Genomic DNA, 16,464 nt, shown 5'->3' on the forward strand with positions numbered 1-16,464 from the left:
TCTTTGACTGGCCCTATTCCTACCCTTTTATTCCTCACATACCTATAGAAAGCTTTAGAGTTCTCCTTTATTCTATTTGCTAAAGACTGCTCGTGTCCTCTCTTTGCTCTTCTTAACTCTCTCTTTAAATCCTTCCTAGCTGATCTGTAACTCTTCATCGCCTCATCTGTACCATCTGGCCTCATCAACACATAAGCCTCCTTCTTCTTCTTAATAAGAGATGCAATTCCTGTAGTAAACCACAGTTCCCTTACCTTATCACTTCATCCCTGCCTGACAGGGACATACCTATCAAAGACACACAATATCTGTTCCTTAAACCAGCTCCACATTTTGATTGTCTGTATCCCCTGCATTTTGCTACTCCATTCTATGCATCCTAATTCGTGCCTAATCGCATTATAATTGCCCTTGCCCCATCGATAACTCTTGGTCTGTGGCATGTACCTATCCCTTTCCATCGCTAAACTAAACACAACTGAATTATGGTCATTCTCTCCAAAGTACTCACCGACAACTAAATCAAATACCTGGCCTGGTTCATTACCAAGCACCAGATCCAGTGTGGCCTCCCCTCTTGTTGGCCCTTCGACATACTGTGTCAGGAAACTCTCCTGTACAAATTGGACAAAAAGTGATCCATCCGACGTACTAGAGCTATAATATTCCAGTCAATGTTGGGGAAGTTAAAGTCCCCCATAATGACCACCTCTCCTACCCAGAATAATTTTGCTAATCCTCTCTTCCACCTCCCTGGAACTCTGCGGAGGCCTATAAAAAACTCCAAGCAGTGTGGCCTCTCCTCCCCTGTTTCTAGCCTCAGTCAACACTACCTCAGTAGACGAGTCCTCATTAAAAATTCCCTCAGCCACCGTTATACTATCTTTGACTAACAAGGCCACGCCTCCCCCTCTTTTACTGCCTTGCCTGTTTTTAATGAAAGATCTAAACCCTGGAACCTGCAACATCCATTCCTCACCCTGCTCCATCCATGTCTCTGAAATGGCCACAACATCAAAGTCCCAAGTACCTATCCATGCTGCAAGCTCACCTACCTTATTTTGGATACTTCTGGCGTTGAAGTAGACACACTTCAAACCAGTTTGCTGTCTGCCAGCGCATTCCTGTGACCCTGAAATTTTGTTCCTGTCCTTCCTACTCTCATCCTCCTGTGTACTGCAACTACACCTCAGGCTCCCATCCCCCTGATGAGCTAGTTTAAACTCACCCGAATAGCACCAGCAAATTTCCCACCCAGGATATTAGTACCCCTCTGGTTCAAGTGAAGACCATCCTGTTTGTACAAGTCCCACCTTCCCCAGAATGAGCCCCAATTATCCAAAAACTTGAAAGCCTCCCTCCTGCACCATCCTTGCAGCCACGTGTTTAGCTGATATCTCTCCCTATTCCTTGCTTCACTATCACGTGGCACGGGTAACAATCCAGAGATAACAACTCTCTTTGTTCTAGCTCTCAGCTTCCACCCTAGCTCCCTGAAATCCTGCCTTACATCCCTATCCCTCTTTCTACCTACATGTCATTGGTACTTACATGGACAACGACTTGAGGCTGGTCACCCTCTCCCTTCAGGACCCCAAAGATACGATCCGAGACATCACGGACCCTGGCACCTGGGAGGCAACACACCGACTGCGAGTTTCGTTCGTTCCCAACAAACCTTCTATCTGAGCCTCTAACTATTGAGTCTCCAATGACTAACACAGTCCTCCTTTCTCTCCTTCCCTTCTGTTCAACAAGGACAGGCTGTGTGCCAAAGACCTGGGCCCCACTGCTTGCACCTGGTAAGTTGTCTCCCTCAACAGTATCCAAAACGGTATACATGTTTTTCAGGGAAGCGACCACAGGGGATTCCTCCACTGACTGTTTTTTCCCCTTTCAAACAGTCACCCAGCTTTCTTCTTGCTTAGCAGTAACTACTTCCTTGTAACTCCTATCTATCACAGCCTCTGCCTCCCGAATGATCCGAAGTTCATCTAGCTCCCGCTCCAATTCCCTAACACGGTCTTGGAGGAGCAAGAGTTGGGTGCACTTCCTGCAGATGTACTTGGATGGGACACTACTGGCATCCCTGACCTCAAACAACATGCAGGAGAAACATTGCTCTCCCTGCACTGCCATCCCTGCTAGCCCAACACTTATGCTTTTAGATAATGGACAGGCTTTGGGGAGTTATTTGGTGAGTTATTCATGCACCATTCCTAGCTTTTAGCCTGCATTTATAGCCACAGTATTCATATGGACAGTCCAGTTCAGTACTCCCACGTACGTCTGGGACACCACCCACATCCTCCATCTCCTCCAAGACTTTTGTTTCCCAGCCCCAAATGCCTCATCTTCACCATGGACATCCAGTCCCTATACACCTCCATCTGCCATGATGAGGGCCTCCAAGCCATCCATTTCTTCCTCTCCCAGCATCCCCACCACTAACACCCTCATTCATTTGGCTGAACTGGTCCTCATCCTCAATAATTTCTCCTTTCAATCCTTCCACTTCCTCCAGGTGAAAGGGGTAGCCATGGGCGCTCACATGGGCTCCAGTTAGGCCCGTCTCTTGGTCAGTTACGTAGAACAGCCCATCTTCCGCAGTTACACTGGCACCGTTCCCCACCTTTTCCTCTGATACATCGATGACTGTATTGGTGCCACCTCGTTCTCCCATGAGGAAGTTGAACAGTTCATCAACTTCACCAACGCATTCCACCCTGACCTCAAGTTCACCTGAACCATCTCAGATTCCTCCCTCCCCTTCCTGGACCTCCCCATCGCCATCAACAGTGACTACCTCAATATAGATATCTTATACAAACCCACCGACACCCACAGCTACCTGAACTACACTCCTCTCACCCTATCTTCTGTAAAAATGCTATCCTTTATTCCCAAATCCTCTGCCTCTGCCGCATCTGCTCTCAGGATAACCAGTTCCACCACAGAATACACCACATGGTCTCCTTCTTCAAAGACCTCAATTTCCCGTCCCACGTGGTCAATAACACCCTCCAGCGCATCTCATCCACTGCCCGCACCTCCGCCCTCGAATCCCACCTCGCAACAAGGACACAACCACCCCCCCCCAACCCGGTCCTCACCTTCCACCCCACCAACCTCCGTATACATCACATCATCCCTCGCCATTTACACCATCTACAAATGGACCTCACCACCACAGACATATTTCTCTCCCCACACCTATATGCTTTCCGTAAAGACCTTTCCCTCGCAACTCTCTTGTCAGGTCCACGTCCCTCACTAACCCACCTGCCCCTCCTGGCACCTTATCCTGCCACTGCAGGAATTGCAAAACCTGCTCCCATACATCCCCCCCCTCACTTCTATCCAATGCCCCAAAGGAGCCTTCCATTACCATCAGAACTTTACCCGCACTTCCACGCATGTCATTTACTGTATCTGTTGCTCCCAATGCGGTCTCCTCTACATTGGAGAGACAGAACGCCTACTTGCGGAATGCTTCAGAGAATATCTCTGGGACACTAACCAAGTCCCATGGACGAACACCCCCTCCCACTCTGCCAAGGACATGCAAAGCCTAGGCCTATTCCATTGCTACACCCTAACCACCTAACGCCTGGAGGAAGAATGCCTCATCTTCTGCCTCGGGACCCTCCAATCCCATAGCATCAATGTGGACTTCACCAGTTTCCTCATTTCCCCTCCCCCCACCTTATCCCAGTTCCAACTTTCCAACATGGCACTGCCCTCATGACCTGTCCTACCTGTCTATTTCCCTTCTCACCTATCCTCCTCTCTGACCTATCACCATTACCCCTACTTCCATCTATCCATTGCACTCTCAGCTACCTTGCCACCAGCCCTACCCCCCTCCCATTTATCTCTCTACCCCCTAGGCTCACTAGCCTCATTCCTGATGAAGGGGTCTTGCCTGAAACATTGATTCTCCTGCTCCTCAGATGCTGCATGACCTGCTGTGCTTTTCCAGCACCTCACTCTAGACAGCAACCCCCAAGCTGTTGATAGTGGAGGATTTGAAGGTGATAATGCCATTGAAAATCAAGGGGCGAGAACTGCATTCACCATTAGAGATGTTCACTACCTGGCACTTGTGTGGTGCAAATGTTACTCACCATGAAACATCCCCAACCTGAATTTTGTGCAGGTCTTGTTGTGTATGGACGCAGACTGCTTAAGTATCTTAGGAGTCACAAATAATGTTGACTGAACATTCTGCAATCATTAGCAAACATCTCCACTCTGACTTTATGATAGAAGATCTTTAATAAAGCAACTAAACATGGTTGGGACTTGGACATGGTTGGGATCCTGATGAACTCCTGCAATGATATTTTGGGGTGGAGCTGATTGAGCTTCATCAATCATAACTATTAAATGGTTCTTATCCCATTGATTCCTGTTGATTCCAGTTTTGCTGGGGCTCATCGATACCATACTTGGTCAAATGCTGCCATGATGTCAAGGGCATTCACTCTGCCTCACCTCTTTTAACCAAGCCTGTAATAAAGTCAGGAGCTGAGTGGCCTTGGTGGTGGAATCTAAAATGTGCTTCAACGAAGAAGTGCACTCTGGTGTGCTGCTGGACAGCACTGTCAACAATCTCTTGAGAACATAGAGATTATGTGATAATTGTCCAGATTGGATTTGTCCTATTCTTTGTGGACAGGACATACCTGGGCAATCTTCTACACTGTTGGATGGATGTCAGAGCAGTAGCTGTACTACAACAGCTTGGTAGGGTTTCAGCAGTTATGGAGCACAAGTCATCAATACTACTGCCAGAATATTGTCTCCGCCTATAACCTGTGAACTATCCTGCTTCTAATTCATATGTTGTTGTATTAGTAATTTGGATGTGCTTTGTGGATGGAATTGGTGCAATCATAACCATTCTTAGTCAAGTTGAAGGACCTCATAGAATGATAATGAGACCATTCTGCCTTCTATGCAGATTCCAGCTATCTGAAAGAACAATTAGTCCCACTCGCCTGTTAATTCCCTGTGTAACATTCTTCAAATTTTTTTTTCAGGCCTAATATCTTTGTTAAAATCAGAATTTGCTTTGTGCTGGGATCAGTAGGTGGGTGAGAGACAAGATAGAACGGTGCATTCGTAATGCCACTGGACTAGTACCTAAGATACTCTCAAATTCAAATTCATCATGAGATATAGTTTGCATTTAATAAATTCTGGAAATGAAAACTGAATCTCAGTAATAGCAACTATTAATTGTCATAAAACCCTTCGGTTTACAAATATCTTTTGGGGAAAAAAATCTGCCATACCCACCTGACCTGGCCTTCAAGTAACTTTCGACCCAAAATAAAGTAATGTGGCTGAATCTTAACTGCCCAGCAAATTAGTTAGTTCAGGAACCATTAGAGAAGAAAAACAAATACTGACTTTGCCAGTGATACCATAATCCCGTGTAAATTGACTCAATTTAGACAATAGACAATAGACAATTGTCTATTCAAGATTTGGAGATGCCGGTGTTGGACTGTGGTGTACAAAATTAAAAATCACACAACACCAGGTTATAGTCCAACAGGTTTAATTGGAAGCACACTAGCTTTCGGAGCAACGCTCCTTCATCAGGTGATAGTGGAGGGTTCAATCCTAACACAGAATTTATAGCAAAAATTTACAGTGAATTTATTAACTGAAATTATACATTGAAAAATTGATTGTCTGTTAAGCCTTTCATCTGTTAGAATACAGTGATAGTTTCACATTTTTCATGTGTAAATCACAAAACTTTTTTTTTTAAAAAGTTGCATTCTCGGGTTAGGTGTTTAAATTCTATGTTAGGATTGAGCCCTCCACTATCACCTGATGAAGGAGCGTCGCTCTGAAAGCTAGTGTGCTTCCAATTAAACTTGTTGGACTATAACCTGGTGTTGTGTGATTTTCAATTTCTTCAAGAGAGCTAGGAGAAAGTGAGGACTGCAGATGCTGGAGATCAGAGTCGAAAGTGTGGTGCTGAAAAAGCACAGCAGATCAGGCAGCATCTAAGAAGCAGGAGAATCGACGTTTCGGGCAAAAGTCTTTCATCATTCCTGATGAAGGGCTCTTGCCCGAAACGTCGTTTCTCCTGCTGCTCGGATGCTGCCTGACCTGCTGTGCTTTTCCAGCACCACACTCTTGACTTATTCAAAAGTGTGTACATTAGAAAAATGCTTAATTCTGAGAGAGAATAACATCCAAAACGTTGTAGAACAGAAACATTATGCAATATCATAAAAATGAAACTTGTGTACAGCTACATATTACACCAAATGTCATCCATCACAAAACGTAAGTGGAAATATCAGCATTAAAACTTTTCATGATACAAATAAGTAAATGTCTCACACCTCCATGATCTCCTGTTTTTCATCAGGTGCAAACAGATTTGGCACTTCACCAGTATTGAGTAAACTGTCTACATCTTCTAAGAATGCCTCCTCTTTAATTTGTGTGTCTGTAATCAGGAACACAGTGGGCTGACCTCTCATTCCTGCACTTCGAAGTAAATGCTATCAAAAAACAAAACAGTTGCACAGAAGGCAATATTTCAGTGATAAAATGGAGGTAAATTTCTTCACATAAATTAGCAATGATTCTGACCAAGTTAAAAATAACAAAGATTACCTTTAAATCCTCTCTCCATTCATTTGTCCCATAGCTCTTGGAAATTTCAGGTTGAAAGATAGTCATTTTAGCCATTGATGTAGCCAAACGAGTCATAGACTGACGGCCACTTCCGCCTACTCCCACAAGAAGAGCATTACCTCGTGCCTGCTTCAGTACTCGACTGATCCGTGACAGATGTTCTAACACATATCTAGCAGAAATGTGAATTTAACATTTTTCATTCATTAATGTTGGTGTGGTTAAACCAATTTTAAAAGCAAATTAAATATAGTGAATATGTTATAATTAAAACTTTTAAAAATGCATGGAAAATGTATCTTCTTTAAGACTTGAAAACTACTCAAAGACTTTGTTTGATGCAGACCTGACCAGAGAGAATAGTCACAGCATAATAAAGTGAATAAGTGATGAGAGATAGTGCAGGGGAGCATAGAGTAGAAAAAAAAGAGAAAGTAAATCAGACTAGTATATTTCAAAAAACACAAAAAATACTACCAGATATAGCAAGTAAGTCATTGGTTAGGATACATTAAGTTTTCAAAATAAAATCAGAAATAATGGTCTATAGTTTCAATAAAATACTGTGTTAAGTTACCAGCTTAGTTTGTTCAGCAAATTTATAAAATTTCTATTGGGGTAAATATGAGGGTAATAGGATTAAGTGTATTAGTACAAAGCACATCTCAAGTGGGTCAGTAATGGTTGGACAGTCAGGAGGCTATACCAGCGTGAAATGTAGCAAATTAGATTTGTATAGGAATTTGGTACAAGAGGAAGAGGAGGTTTATGTTAGATTCACTGCAGCAAGTAAAATGTGCTAAATATTGGCCAGATTTATCAGTACAAGTACAATTTATCAACTGTAGTAACATATATTAAATCAAGGCCAAATATAATAAAATTAACATAACTTAACCAAAGTAATAGAAGGTTACTATATGTGAAATAAAGCTAAGCCATGACACGACAGCTAATCATGTGGACTTCCTGTTCTGTAGTGTGTGAGAAGTCATGGATGACAGTGTCCAAAGCACCCACATGTGAAAGACATACCACCAGCTGAAGAAACTTGAGCACTGAGTTTTGGTGTTCGAGTGGTGGCTGGAGTCACATTGGTGTGAGGCTGAGAGCTAAGTGAAAAGCACACTCAGGGAGCTGGTCAAATCACAAGCTTGAATATGAAGTCGGAAATGAGTGTTTGCAAGCTGTCCAATCTCCTGCTTTGATACCGGTGAGGATGTTGATTACTAGGAGGAGATCAGTCAGAATCAAATGGCATTACATGTGAGTCAGCTGTACAAGAGGGGAGAAAAAGACAGGAGAGCAAAGATAAAGGATTTATTAATAACAACAGGCAGGCATGGCCCAAGATGTGAGTCTCCCTGGTGCCAAGATAATGGATGGCATGGAGTAGCTGCAGGACATTTTTCTGGGGGATGACGAACAGCTAGAGGTCATGATCCATGTTAATGTCAATGATTGGGTGGGAAAGCAGAAAAGGCCCTGAAAGCAGAAATCGGGGAACTGAAAGGCAGGACCTCTTAATCAGTAATCTTAGGATTACTTCATGTTCCATGTGCTCATGATCATAGAAGTTGGAGAACTGAGTGATTGACTACAGCGCTGGAGGACTGGTGTAGGAGGGAGGTCATCAAATTTCAGAGGCATTGGATCTGTATAAGATGGAAGAGTTGCACCTTAGTAGGGCTGGGACTAATGTCTTCGCAGGGAGATTCATAAGGCTGTTGCAAAGGCTTTAAACTAGATTAGTGGACGGTGGAGTGGAAACCTTATAGGTAGCTCAAATTCAAAGGATGTAAAACTGGTAGAAAAGCAGAAATAAAAAATAAGGTGAATGAAGCATTGGCAAGCATCAAATAGATTCAGAAAGGGAATTATATTATAAATACCGGATTGAAAGCAGTCTATCTAAATGCAAGTAGCTTTTGCAAAAGGGTTGATGATTTGAATGCACAAATTGAGGTAAATGGGTAAGACTGAATTGCTACTTATTATGGAGACGTGGCGATAGGGTGGGATATACAAAAAGGAAAAGAAGATGGGGTATTGCTCTTAATGAGCCACGAGATCAATACATTCATAAACAAGGATTTTAGATTGAAGGATGAAGACGTGGAATTGGTTTGTGGAGAGCTAAGAAACAGCAAGGTGTAGAAGACATCAAAGAGAGTTCTTTATAGACTGCGAAACTACTGATTATGTTGTGCACAGTATAAATAAGGAAATTAGACATGAATGTGTTTTGCAGTAATAATGAACACATTCAAATTATACATAGACTGGATATTAAATGCTATGCAGGATTTATTTCTGAAGTGTGTATAGAATGAGTTTCTGGACCAGCACAGAGAAAACCAATTAAGGAACAGGCTACTTTGAACTTTGCGGTATGTAATGATAAAGTGTTTGCTGTAAAGAAAGGTTTGGGAAATAGTAACCATAACTTAATAGAATTTTATAATAAGTTTGAATGTGAAATAATTCATATTGAAACTAGAGTCTGAAATCTAAGAAATGAATGGGGGAGAAGTTGGTTATAATGGATTTGGAGAATACACAAAAATATTTGAAGATAGACATGCAATGCCTAGTATTTAAAGAAATACTATACAGAAATACTATAAGGGATGTACATCTCTAAGGCATAAACACCAAGAGAGAAAGGCAAGTCACCCACGGTTAATGAAAGAAGTTAAAGATCAAATTAGATCAATGAGAGTGATTCTTAAAGATTCCAGAAAAAATGGTAATTGTAAGGATTGAGAACAATCTAGAATCCATTAAAGAAGGACCATGAAATTGACTAAGAGAAGGAAAAGACAAAACAAATGCAAACACCAAGGAACATAAAGGTGGACTGTAAACACTTCTTTAGGTGCGTGAGAAGCAAAAGATAAGACTAATGTTAGTTAATTACAGAAGGGGACAGTGGAACACATTGTGGAGAACAGAATGGCAGAGAAACTAAACAGTTACTTAGCATCTGTCTTCAGAGTAGAAGATACAGGAAATTTCCCTGACAAACCAGGTGTCTAAGGGACTTATAAAACTGATTAATTAAAATAAATTAGTACAAGTCCACCATCCTTTATCTGTAATTCCAAAATTCAAAAAGCTCCGAAATCTGAATTTTTTTTGTGGAGTGTGGAGCGTCATTTTGGCATGAGAAACTCCACACCCACTCGAATCACATTACTTAGATATGACATGGCAGCATGTCCCAGCACTGGCAGGTCAATTGTGTCTCAGTGCTTGTACTATTCACACATGCGTCTGCTGTTATAGACTAGGTAATTTTGTTTTATTTCACTGTGAAAATGTTGTGTATTCCAAAATCTACAAAATTTCAAATTTTGAAAAACAACTGGACCCAGGATTTCGGATAAAGGATTGAAGTAGTATTTGAAAATTTAAATGTAGTAAAGATTGATAAATTCTCCCCTCAGGTGACCTTCATCCTAGTATATTGCATGATGTGGCTAGAGAAGTAGTGGATATGTTGGTGGTTATCTTTCAAAATTCTATTGATTCGAGGAAGGTTTCTGAAGATTGGAAAGTAACAAATATAACCCCACTATTTAAAAAGTGAGGAAGAGGGGGAAATGGAGAACTACACATCTATAGGTTTGATGTCTGCAGTAGGGAGAATGTTAGAATTTATCATAAACAGATCTAATCAATGAATATTTGCAAAAGACTGATCAAATTCAGCAGAGACAACAAAGATTTGTGAAAGAGAAAACATTAGATGTCATCATAGAGGTATTTTTAAAATGTGTTCAAGGGATATGGATGTCACTAGCTGGGCCAGCATTTATTGCCCATCCCTAGTTGCCCTTGAGAAGGTGGTGATGAGCTGCCTTCTTGAACTGCTGCAGTCCACCTACTGTGGGTTGAAACATAATGCCGTTAGGGAGGGAATTCCAGGGCATAGACCCAGGGACAGTGAAGGAATCGTGGTGTATTTCCACATTAGGATGGTGAGTGGCTTAGATGGGAACTTGCAGTTGGTGGTGTTCCCATATATTTAGATTAGATTACTTACAGTGTGGAAACAGGCCCTTCGGCCCAACAAGTACACACCGACCCTCCGAAGAGCAACCCACCCAGACCCATTCCACTACATTTACCCCTTCACATAATACTACGGGCAATTTAGCATGGCCAATGCACCTAACCTGCACATTTTTGGACTGTGAGAGGAAACCAGAGCACCTGGAGGAAACCCACGCACACACGGGGAGAATGTGCAAACTCCACACAGACAGTTGCCTGAGGCGGAACTTGAACCCGGGTATCATCATCAGCAGTGCTAACCACTGTGCCGCCCGTAATATCTACTGCCCTTGTCCTTCTAGATGAAAGTGGTTGTTGGTATGGTAGGTGCTGTGTGAGAACCTTTGGTGAATTTCTGTAGTGCATCTTGTAGATAGTACAGACTGCTGCTATAGTGTTTGGGTGGTAGAGGGAGTGAATGTTTGTGGATGTGATGCAAATCAAGCGGGCTGCATTGACCTGGATGGTGACAAGTTCCTGAATATTGTTAGAGCTTCATTAATCCAAGCAAGTGGAGAGTATTCCATCACACTGACTTGTGCATGTAGTCTGCTCATTGAGCTGGAAGGTTCATTTTGAGACATTTCATCACCATACTGGGTAACATCTTTAGTGAGCCTCCAAATGAAGCACGGTGTTGTAGCCTGGTTTCTATTTATATGTTTGAGTTTCCTAGAGTTGGTGATGTCATTTCCTGTGGTATATCATTTCCTATGTTGATGTCATTTCCTGTTCTTTATCTTGGGGGTGGTAAATGGGATCCAAGTCAATGTGTTTATTGATAGAGTTCCGGTTGGAATGCCATGCTTCTAGGAATTCTTGTCATGTCTTAATTTGGTTTGTCCTAGGATGGATGTGTTGTCCCAGTCGAAGTGGTGTCCTTCTTTATCCATCCTAGGACAAGCCAAACAGAGACACGCATGAGAATTCCTGGAAGCATGGCATCCCAACTGGAACTCTATCAACAAACACATTGACTTGGATTCCACTTACCATCCCCTGAGAAAAAGAACAGGAAATGACATCACCATATGAAATGATGTCACCACAGGAAATGACAACACCAACCCTAGGAAACCCAAACATATAAATAGAAACTGGGCTACACCAACAGTGCTTCATTCAATGCTCATGTGCACAGATCCATGAAAGTGACAGGACATATTGAGAGAGTAGTCAGCAAAATGCATGGTATCTTGAGCTTCATAAATAGAAATATTGATATGAAACTATGCTGTATGTTTACAAAATTCTGGTTAGTTCACAACTACAGGATAGACTACACAGCATGGAATTTGTATTGCCAATGCCTTCTGTCTGAACAGATATTGTACAAACCATCCTCGAACCAATTAGCAGAATGTCTTCATTAATGTTACAGGCTGTAGCTACTACTCTGGGTTAGGGTCAGGATCTGGACCTGCTGTTTTCCCAACCTGGAAAGAAAATTGTCTGCCTGATGTCTACTGTTTAACTTGACAGGACATCAGACATTGACTATCCAGTGTATGTGAAAATTGCAGGAAAATTATGACATAGTAAAAATTGACAGAACTTTATCTAAATTTTATTACTGTTAAATGGCTATTCCATTTTTGTGGAATATTCCCAAGATTGGAGAAACTAGAGTATGGTGACATCATTTCATATGGTGATGTCATTTCCTGTTCTTTTTCTCAGGGGATGGTAAGTGGAATCCAAGTCAATGTGTTTGTTGATAGAGTTCCAGTACTATCCTGCAGCACATATTCACTGACATGTCCAAGTAGCTCCACCTTCAATAGTAGTTTCTGTGCTATGGTATAGCCTCTGTTGATTTCCTACACCATATCCCTCTACTTTGACCTCCTCTTGGCTAGGTCTTTGCCTCTGTTGCTGATGATATTGAGTCTCATTATCATAGGACCCAAGGTCTAAGAACTGCTGATTTCCAGGTGGTCAGTTGCAATCAGAATAATGATGGGACCCACCCATAATGCCAGGAGATCACAACCCCCCACACTGTCCAGTATGTATAGACCAATCTCTCACAATCTTTAGAAAGCTGATGACATGCATCTCAATGGCTGACTGCCCTTCTCAACTGTGTTTCCTTCATGAGCTTACCTCCGTTGATGACTGGCTACTTGCATTGTTGCTGCTCTGTGCACTTTGTCTGTCCTTGATTCAACAAGCAAGAACCCAAAACTTAATTTGAATAAATTGAGAACTAGAGTACAGAGATTTAAAGTGTTTTGTAAAGAGGATAATAATGTGAGAAAAAATCTTTTCACAGAGTGAGCATCTGGAATGCACTGCCTGGAAATGCAGTTGAAGCACGTTTAGTTGAGGCATTCAAGAGGACATTATATGAACATTCAAACAAAAACAATGTGTAGGGTCACAGGGAAAAAGTAGGAGATTTGCACTATGCCAAAATGCTCAGTTAGTCATGACAGATATTGCACTTTTTCAATGGCTTCCCTTTTTCCTGTAATACATCTAAAGCTATAGCTCACTAACACTATTAATTGAGCTTATTCTTGAATCAGGCACATTTCCAGTGCTCATCTTCCCTGTTCTTATAACTCTTGTCAATAACCAAAACAGCAATGGAACCCTGGCAATGATAGGCAAAGTTACTATTTTTAGTGCCTGCCCACCTTCATCTCTGCCCTGTTAGGACCTAAAGAACCTACCCAAAAGTGCTTCTTCACAGGAAGATAGAAAAATGTCTCAGACTGTCTTCAAACGTCTCAATGGCAATAGCATATACCACATTATATATGAGGAAAGATATTGTTGAAGGTACCTGAATATAACCAGTTTCATCTGAGTTTTATGAGTTTGATTATACTCTTCCAGGCACATCACTACTACCTCGTTAAACTCATGAATTGAAGGAACCTCTGCATATAATCGTTCATCTCCTTCCAAATCAGGATTCATGTAGTCACCAAACAATAGGCTTCTCAAATCCTCTTCAGTGACCTAAATAAAATGAATTGCTGAATTATCACACTAAATCCAGAAGCATTGTAAAGGATAGCAAATATTAATCATGAAAGAACATAGGAATTTATCTTGGAAAATATTTTTTAATGATGAATGCTAAAAGACTGGAAATGTGAAAATCTTTTTGTAAAGAGTCACTCCACAAAAGCTTACTTTACAAAATCATATTCAATAAGCAAAAACAAAAATCATTCCAGTTGCTCATAATTTGATATTTATTTTACTTAATTTATACTAATTCAAATGTCATCAGTAATCCAGAATATCTTGTCTCTTTCAAATAGCTACTGCTCTGGATTGGTTACCCTGCATTTGTTTCTTCTCATACGCATATGGACTTAATTGGCTTTTCTGAGTTAGCACTGAATCTGCTTTCACCATCTTTTCTGTTACTGAATTCCAGATTCTAGAACTCTCTTTAATTTACAGGAGTCTAGGGTATCACAGATTAAGTAAAATATCCGCAAACTTATGTTTGTTAGTTGTTTAAAGTTTTTGTGCTTTGAACCTGCTGGTTAAAACCAGCGGAGGAATGGAATTTCTGCATTTGCTGACACCAGTGCATGAGTGCTATGCACTGCTTAAATTTGCATGTGTATTGAGGGATGTGGGCCTGAATCTCTTCCAACCTCCCACACTCTTCCTCCCATTTTTCTCTATCTGTCCTTTCTTTGAAGAAGAGTCATGGTGTACTCAAAAAATTAACTCTTCCTCTTTCCACAGATGCTGAGCTTCATCAGTATTCTCTGTCTGCTTTAGAGATCCAGTATCCACAGTATTTTGCTTTTAATAGAATTTAAAACTTGGCCACAAACATTTGGTTGGAGGAAATATGCCAAACTTAGATCTGGAGGTAAATTCACAGCTCGTGACAAAATATAGCGATCTTATATTTTGAAACTTGAAAGGGTTCAGAAAAGATTTAGAAGGATGTTGCCAGGGTTAGAGGATTTGAGCTATAGAGAGAGGTTGAATAGGCTAGGGCTGTTTTCCCTGGAGTGTCGGAGGCTGAGGGGTGACCTTATAGAGGTTTATAAAATCATGAGGGGCATGGAATGGGCTGCCAGAGGAAGTGGTGGAGGCTAGTACAATTGCAACATTTAAAAGGCATCTGGATGGGTATATGAATAAGAAGGGTTTGCAGGCATGTGGGCCAAGTGCTGGCAGGTGGGATTGGATTGGGTTGGGATATCTGGTTGGCCTGGACGAGTTGGACCGATGGTTCTGTTTCTGTACTGTACATCTCTATGACTCTATGACTGTATGACTCTTATCCTTGCATTATATGAGAAACAATTGAATCAAACTACATTGTGGTAAGCAGTCAATATAACACAACTAGAAAACTTTAATTTTAAGCAAGCAAAATATACAACTTTTAAAATATCAAGAAATCAGACTCACATGTCCAGAGCCATGTGCCAAATGTTCAAATACAGAATCAAAATTCTCCCTGAAATGATCTTTCACAATCGTCCTTATCAGGTTAAACAACCAGGTACGATCCTGATCATCCACCAGGCGATCATAAAATACCCGAAAAACTTCATGGACAAACAGACGAATTAGCTCTCGCTTGCTCTCAACTGAATCTTTCTTAATAAGCAAACAGCCTTGGATAACCCGTGAGAAATCTCGCAAGTTAAAGGTGTAGTGGGATTTTGTAGGTGTAGGAAGTAGATTTTCTATGGCTTTTTTATAAACCTGGAATAGAATGAAAGGAAACAAATTTGAAATGTTGGAAGATTCATTACTATAAGTTGGTACTTACTTTAGTTTTTATTCTTAATTATCGTCAATTCATTATCTTCGTAATAGGTGTAGAACTTCAATTTGTTCAACTTTAGCACCTGGTGCACATACTGTGTATGTTAGTGTAATAAGAGATTCAGAGATGATACTTATACAAGCAAGAAACAAAGTAGTATTACATACAGCAATCAATTAGCAAATGTAAGTTACCAGATACTGCAAGGGAATGCAAGAGTAAAAAAAATTAATACTGTATGGACTTCATGTGATGATGTCTGGAATGCTGCATATAATTTTTATTTCTATATTTAAGGACGTATACAGGGGAACATCGATTATCCGAATACCAATTATCCAAAAATTGGATTATCCGAACGAGGTCCCGATAGAAACATTACATCAAAGACGTGTTTCCAGCAGTGATCAGGTCTTTTGTCTACAGTGATTAAACAGGCACCATCTCCAAATGACTGACCTCCCGCCCTCTCTCTCTCTCTTTCTCCCCACACTTTCCCTGGAGTTCTACAGAGGGGTGTACCCTAACAACCCCCACCCCGGCTTCCCAGGAATAATCTCTCCAACCTTGTCCTGTACAGGGCAAATGTGAAACCTGTTAAAAAGTTGCAGTATAAAGTTCTGTGTGTGACTGTGGTTTTGTGTGTGTGTGTGTGTGTGTGTGTGCGCGCGCGCGCGCTATTTGTAGACTTACCTCCACAAAGGCAGTTGCAGCAACAGCGGTCTTGTTGTTGGTGTCCAGTCTGGCTGCCACGGAGAGGGGGCGGGAGTGGATGGGAGTGCGGAGGGGTGGGGGGGGGGGCTGTTTTGGAGGCGGGGGTTCACGCGCATTGTGCTGGGTGGCGGGGGGGTGGGTTGGACTGGGTTGGGGGGCGAGGTTGAACAGGATTGGGGTGCGGGGGGGCGGGGTTGGACCAGGTTGGGGGGGCAGGGTTGGACGTGGTTTGGGGTGCAGGGGGCAGGGTTGGGGTGCAG

At 41.7% G+C, this 16,464-nt stretch overlaps 1 protein-coding gene across 1 annotated transcript in view; it reads right to left on the reverse strand.

Moving 5' to 3' along the window:
- dnah12 (dynein, axonemal, heavy chain 12) overlaps positions 1-16,464 on the reverse strand; it is a 278,731-nt gene that overhangs the window by 93,749 nt on the left and 168,518 nt on the right. The window contains exons 41-44 of the mRNA XM_072582341.1: positions 15,127-15,426; positions 13,520-13,698; positions 6,649-6,841; positions 6,372-6,533 (exon numbers count right to left, since the gene is read on the reverse strand). Coding sequence (XP_072438442.1) covers positions 6,372-6,533; positions 6,649-6,841; positions 13,520-13,698; positions 15,127-15,426 — 834 coding nt within the window. The remainder of the gene's footprint in view (positions 1-6,371; positions 6,534-6,648; positions 6,842-13,519; positions 13,699-15,126; positions 15,427-16,464) is intronic.

The sequence above is a fragment of the Chiloscyllium punctatum genome, chromosome 12 (genome assembly GCF_047496795.1).
Source record: "Chiloscyllium punctatum isolate Juve2018m chromosome 12, sChiPun1.3, whole genome shotgun sequence".
NCBI classification, from domain to species: Eukaryota; Metazoa; Chordata; class Chondrichthyes; order Orectolobiformes; family Hemiscylliidae; genus Chiloscyllium; species Chiloscyllium punctatum.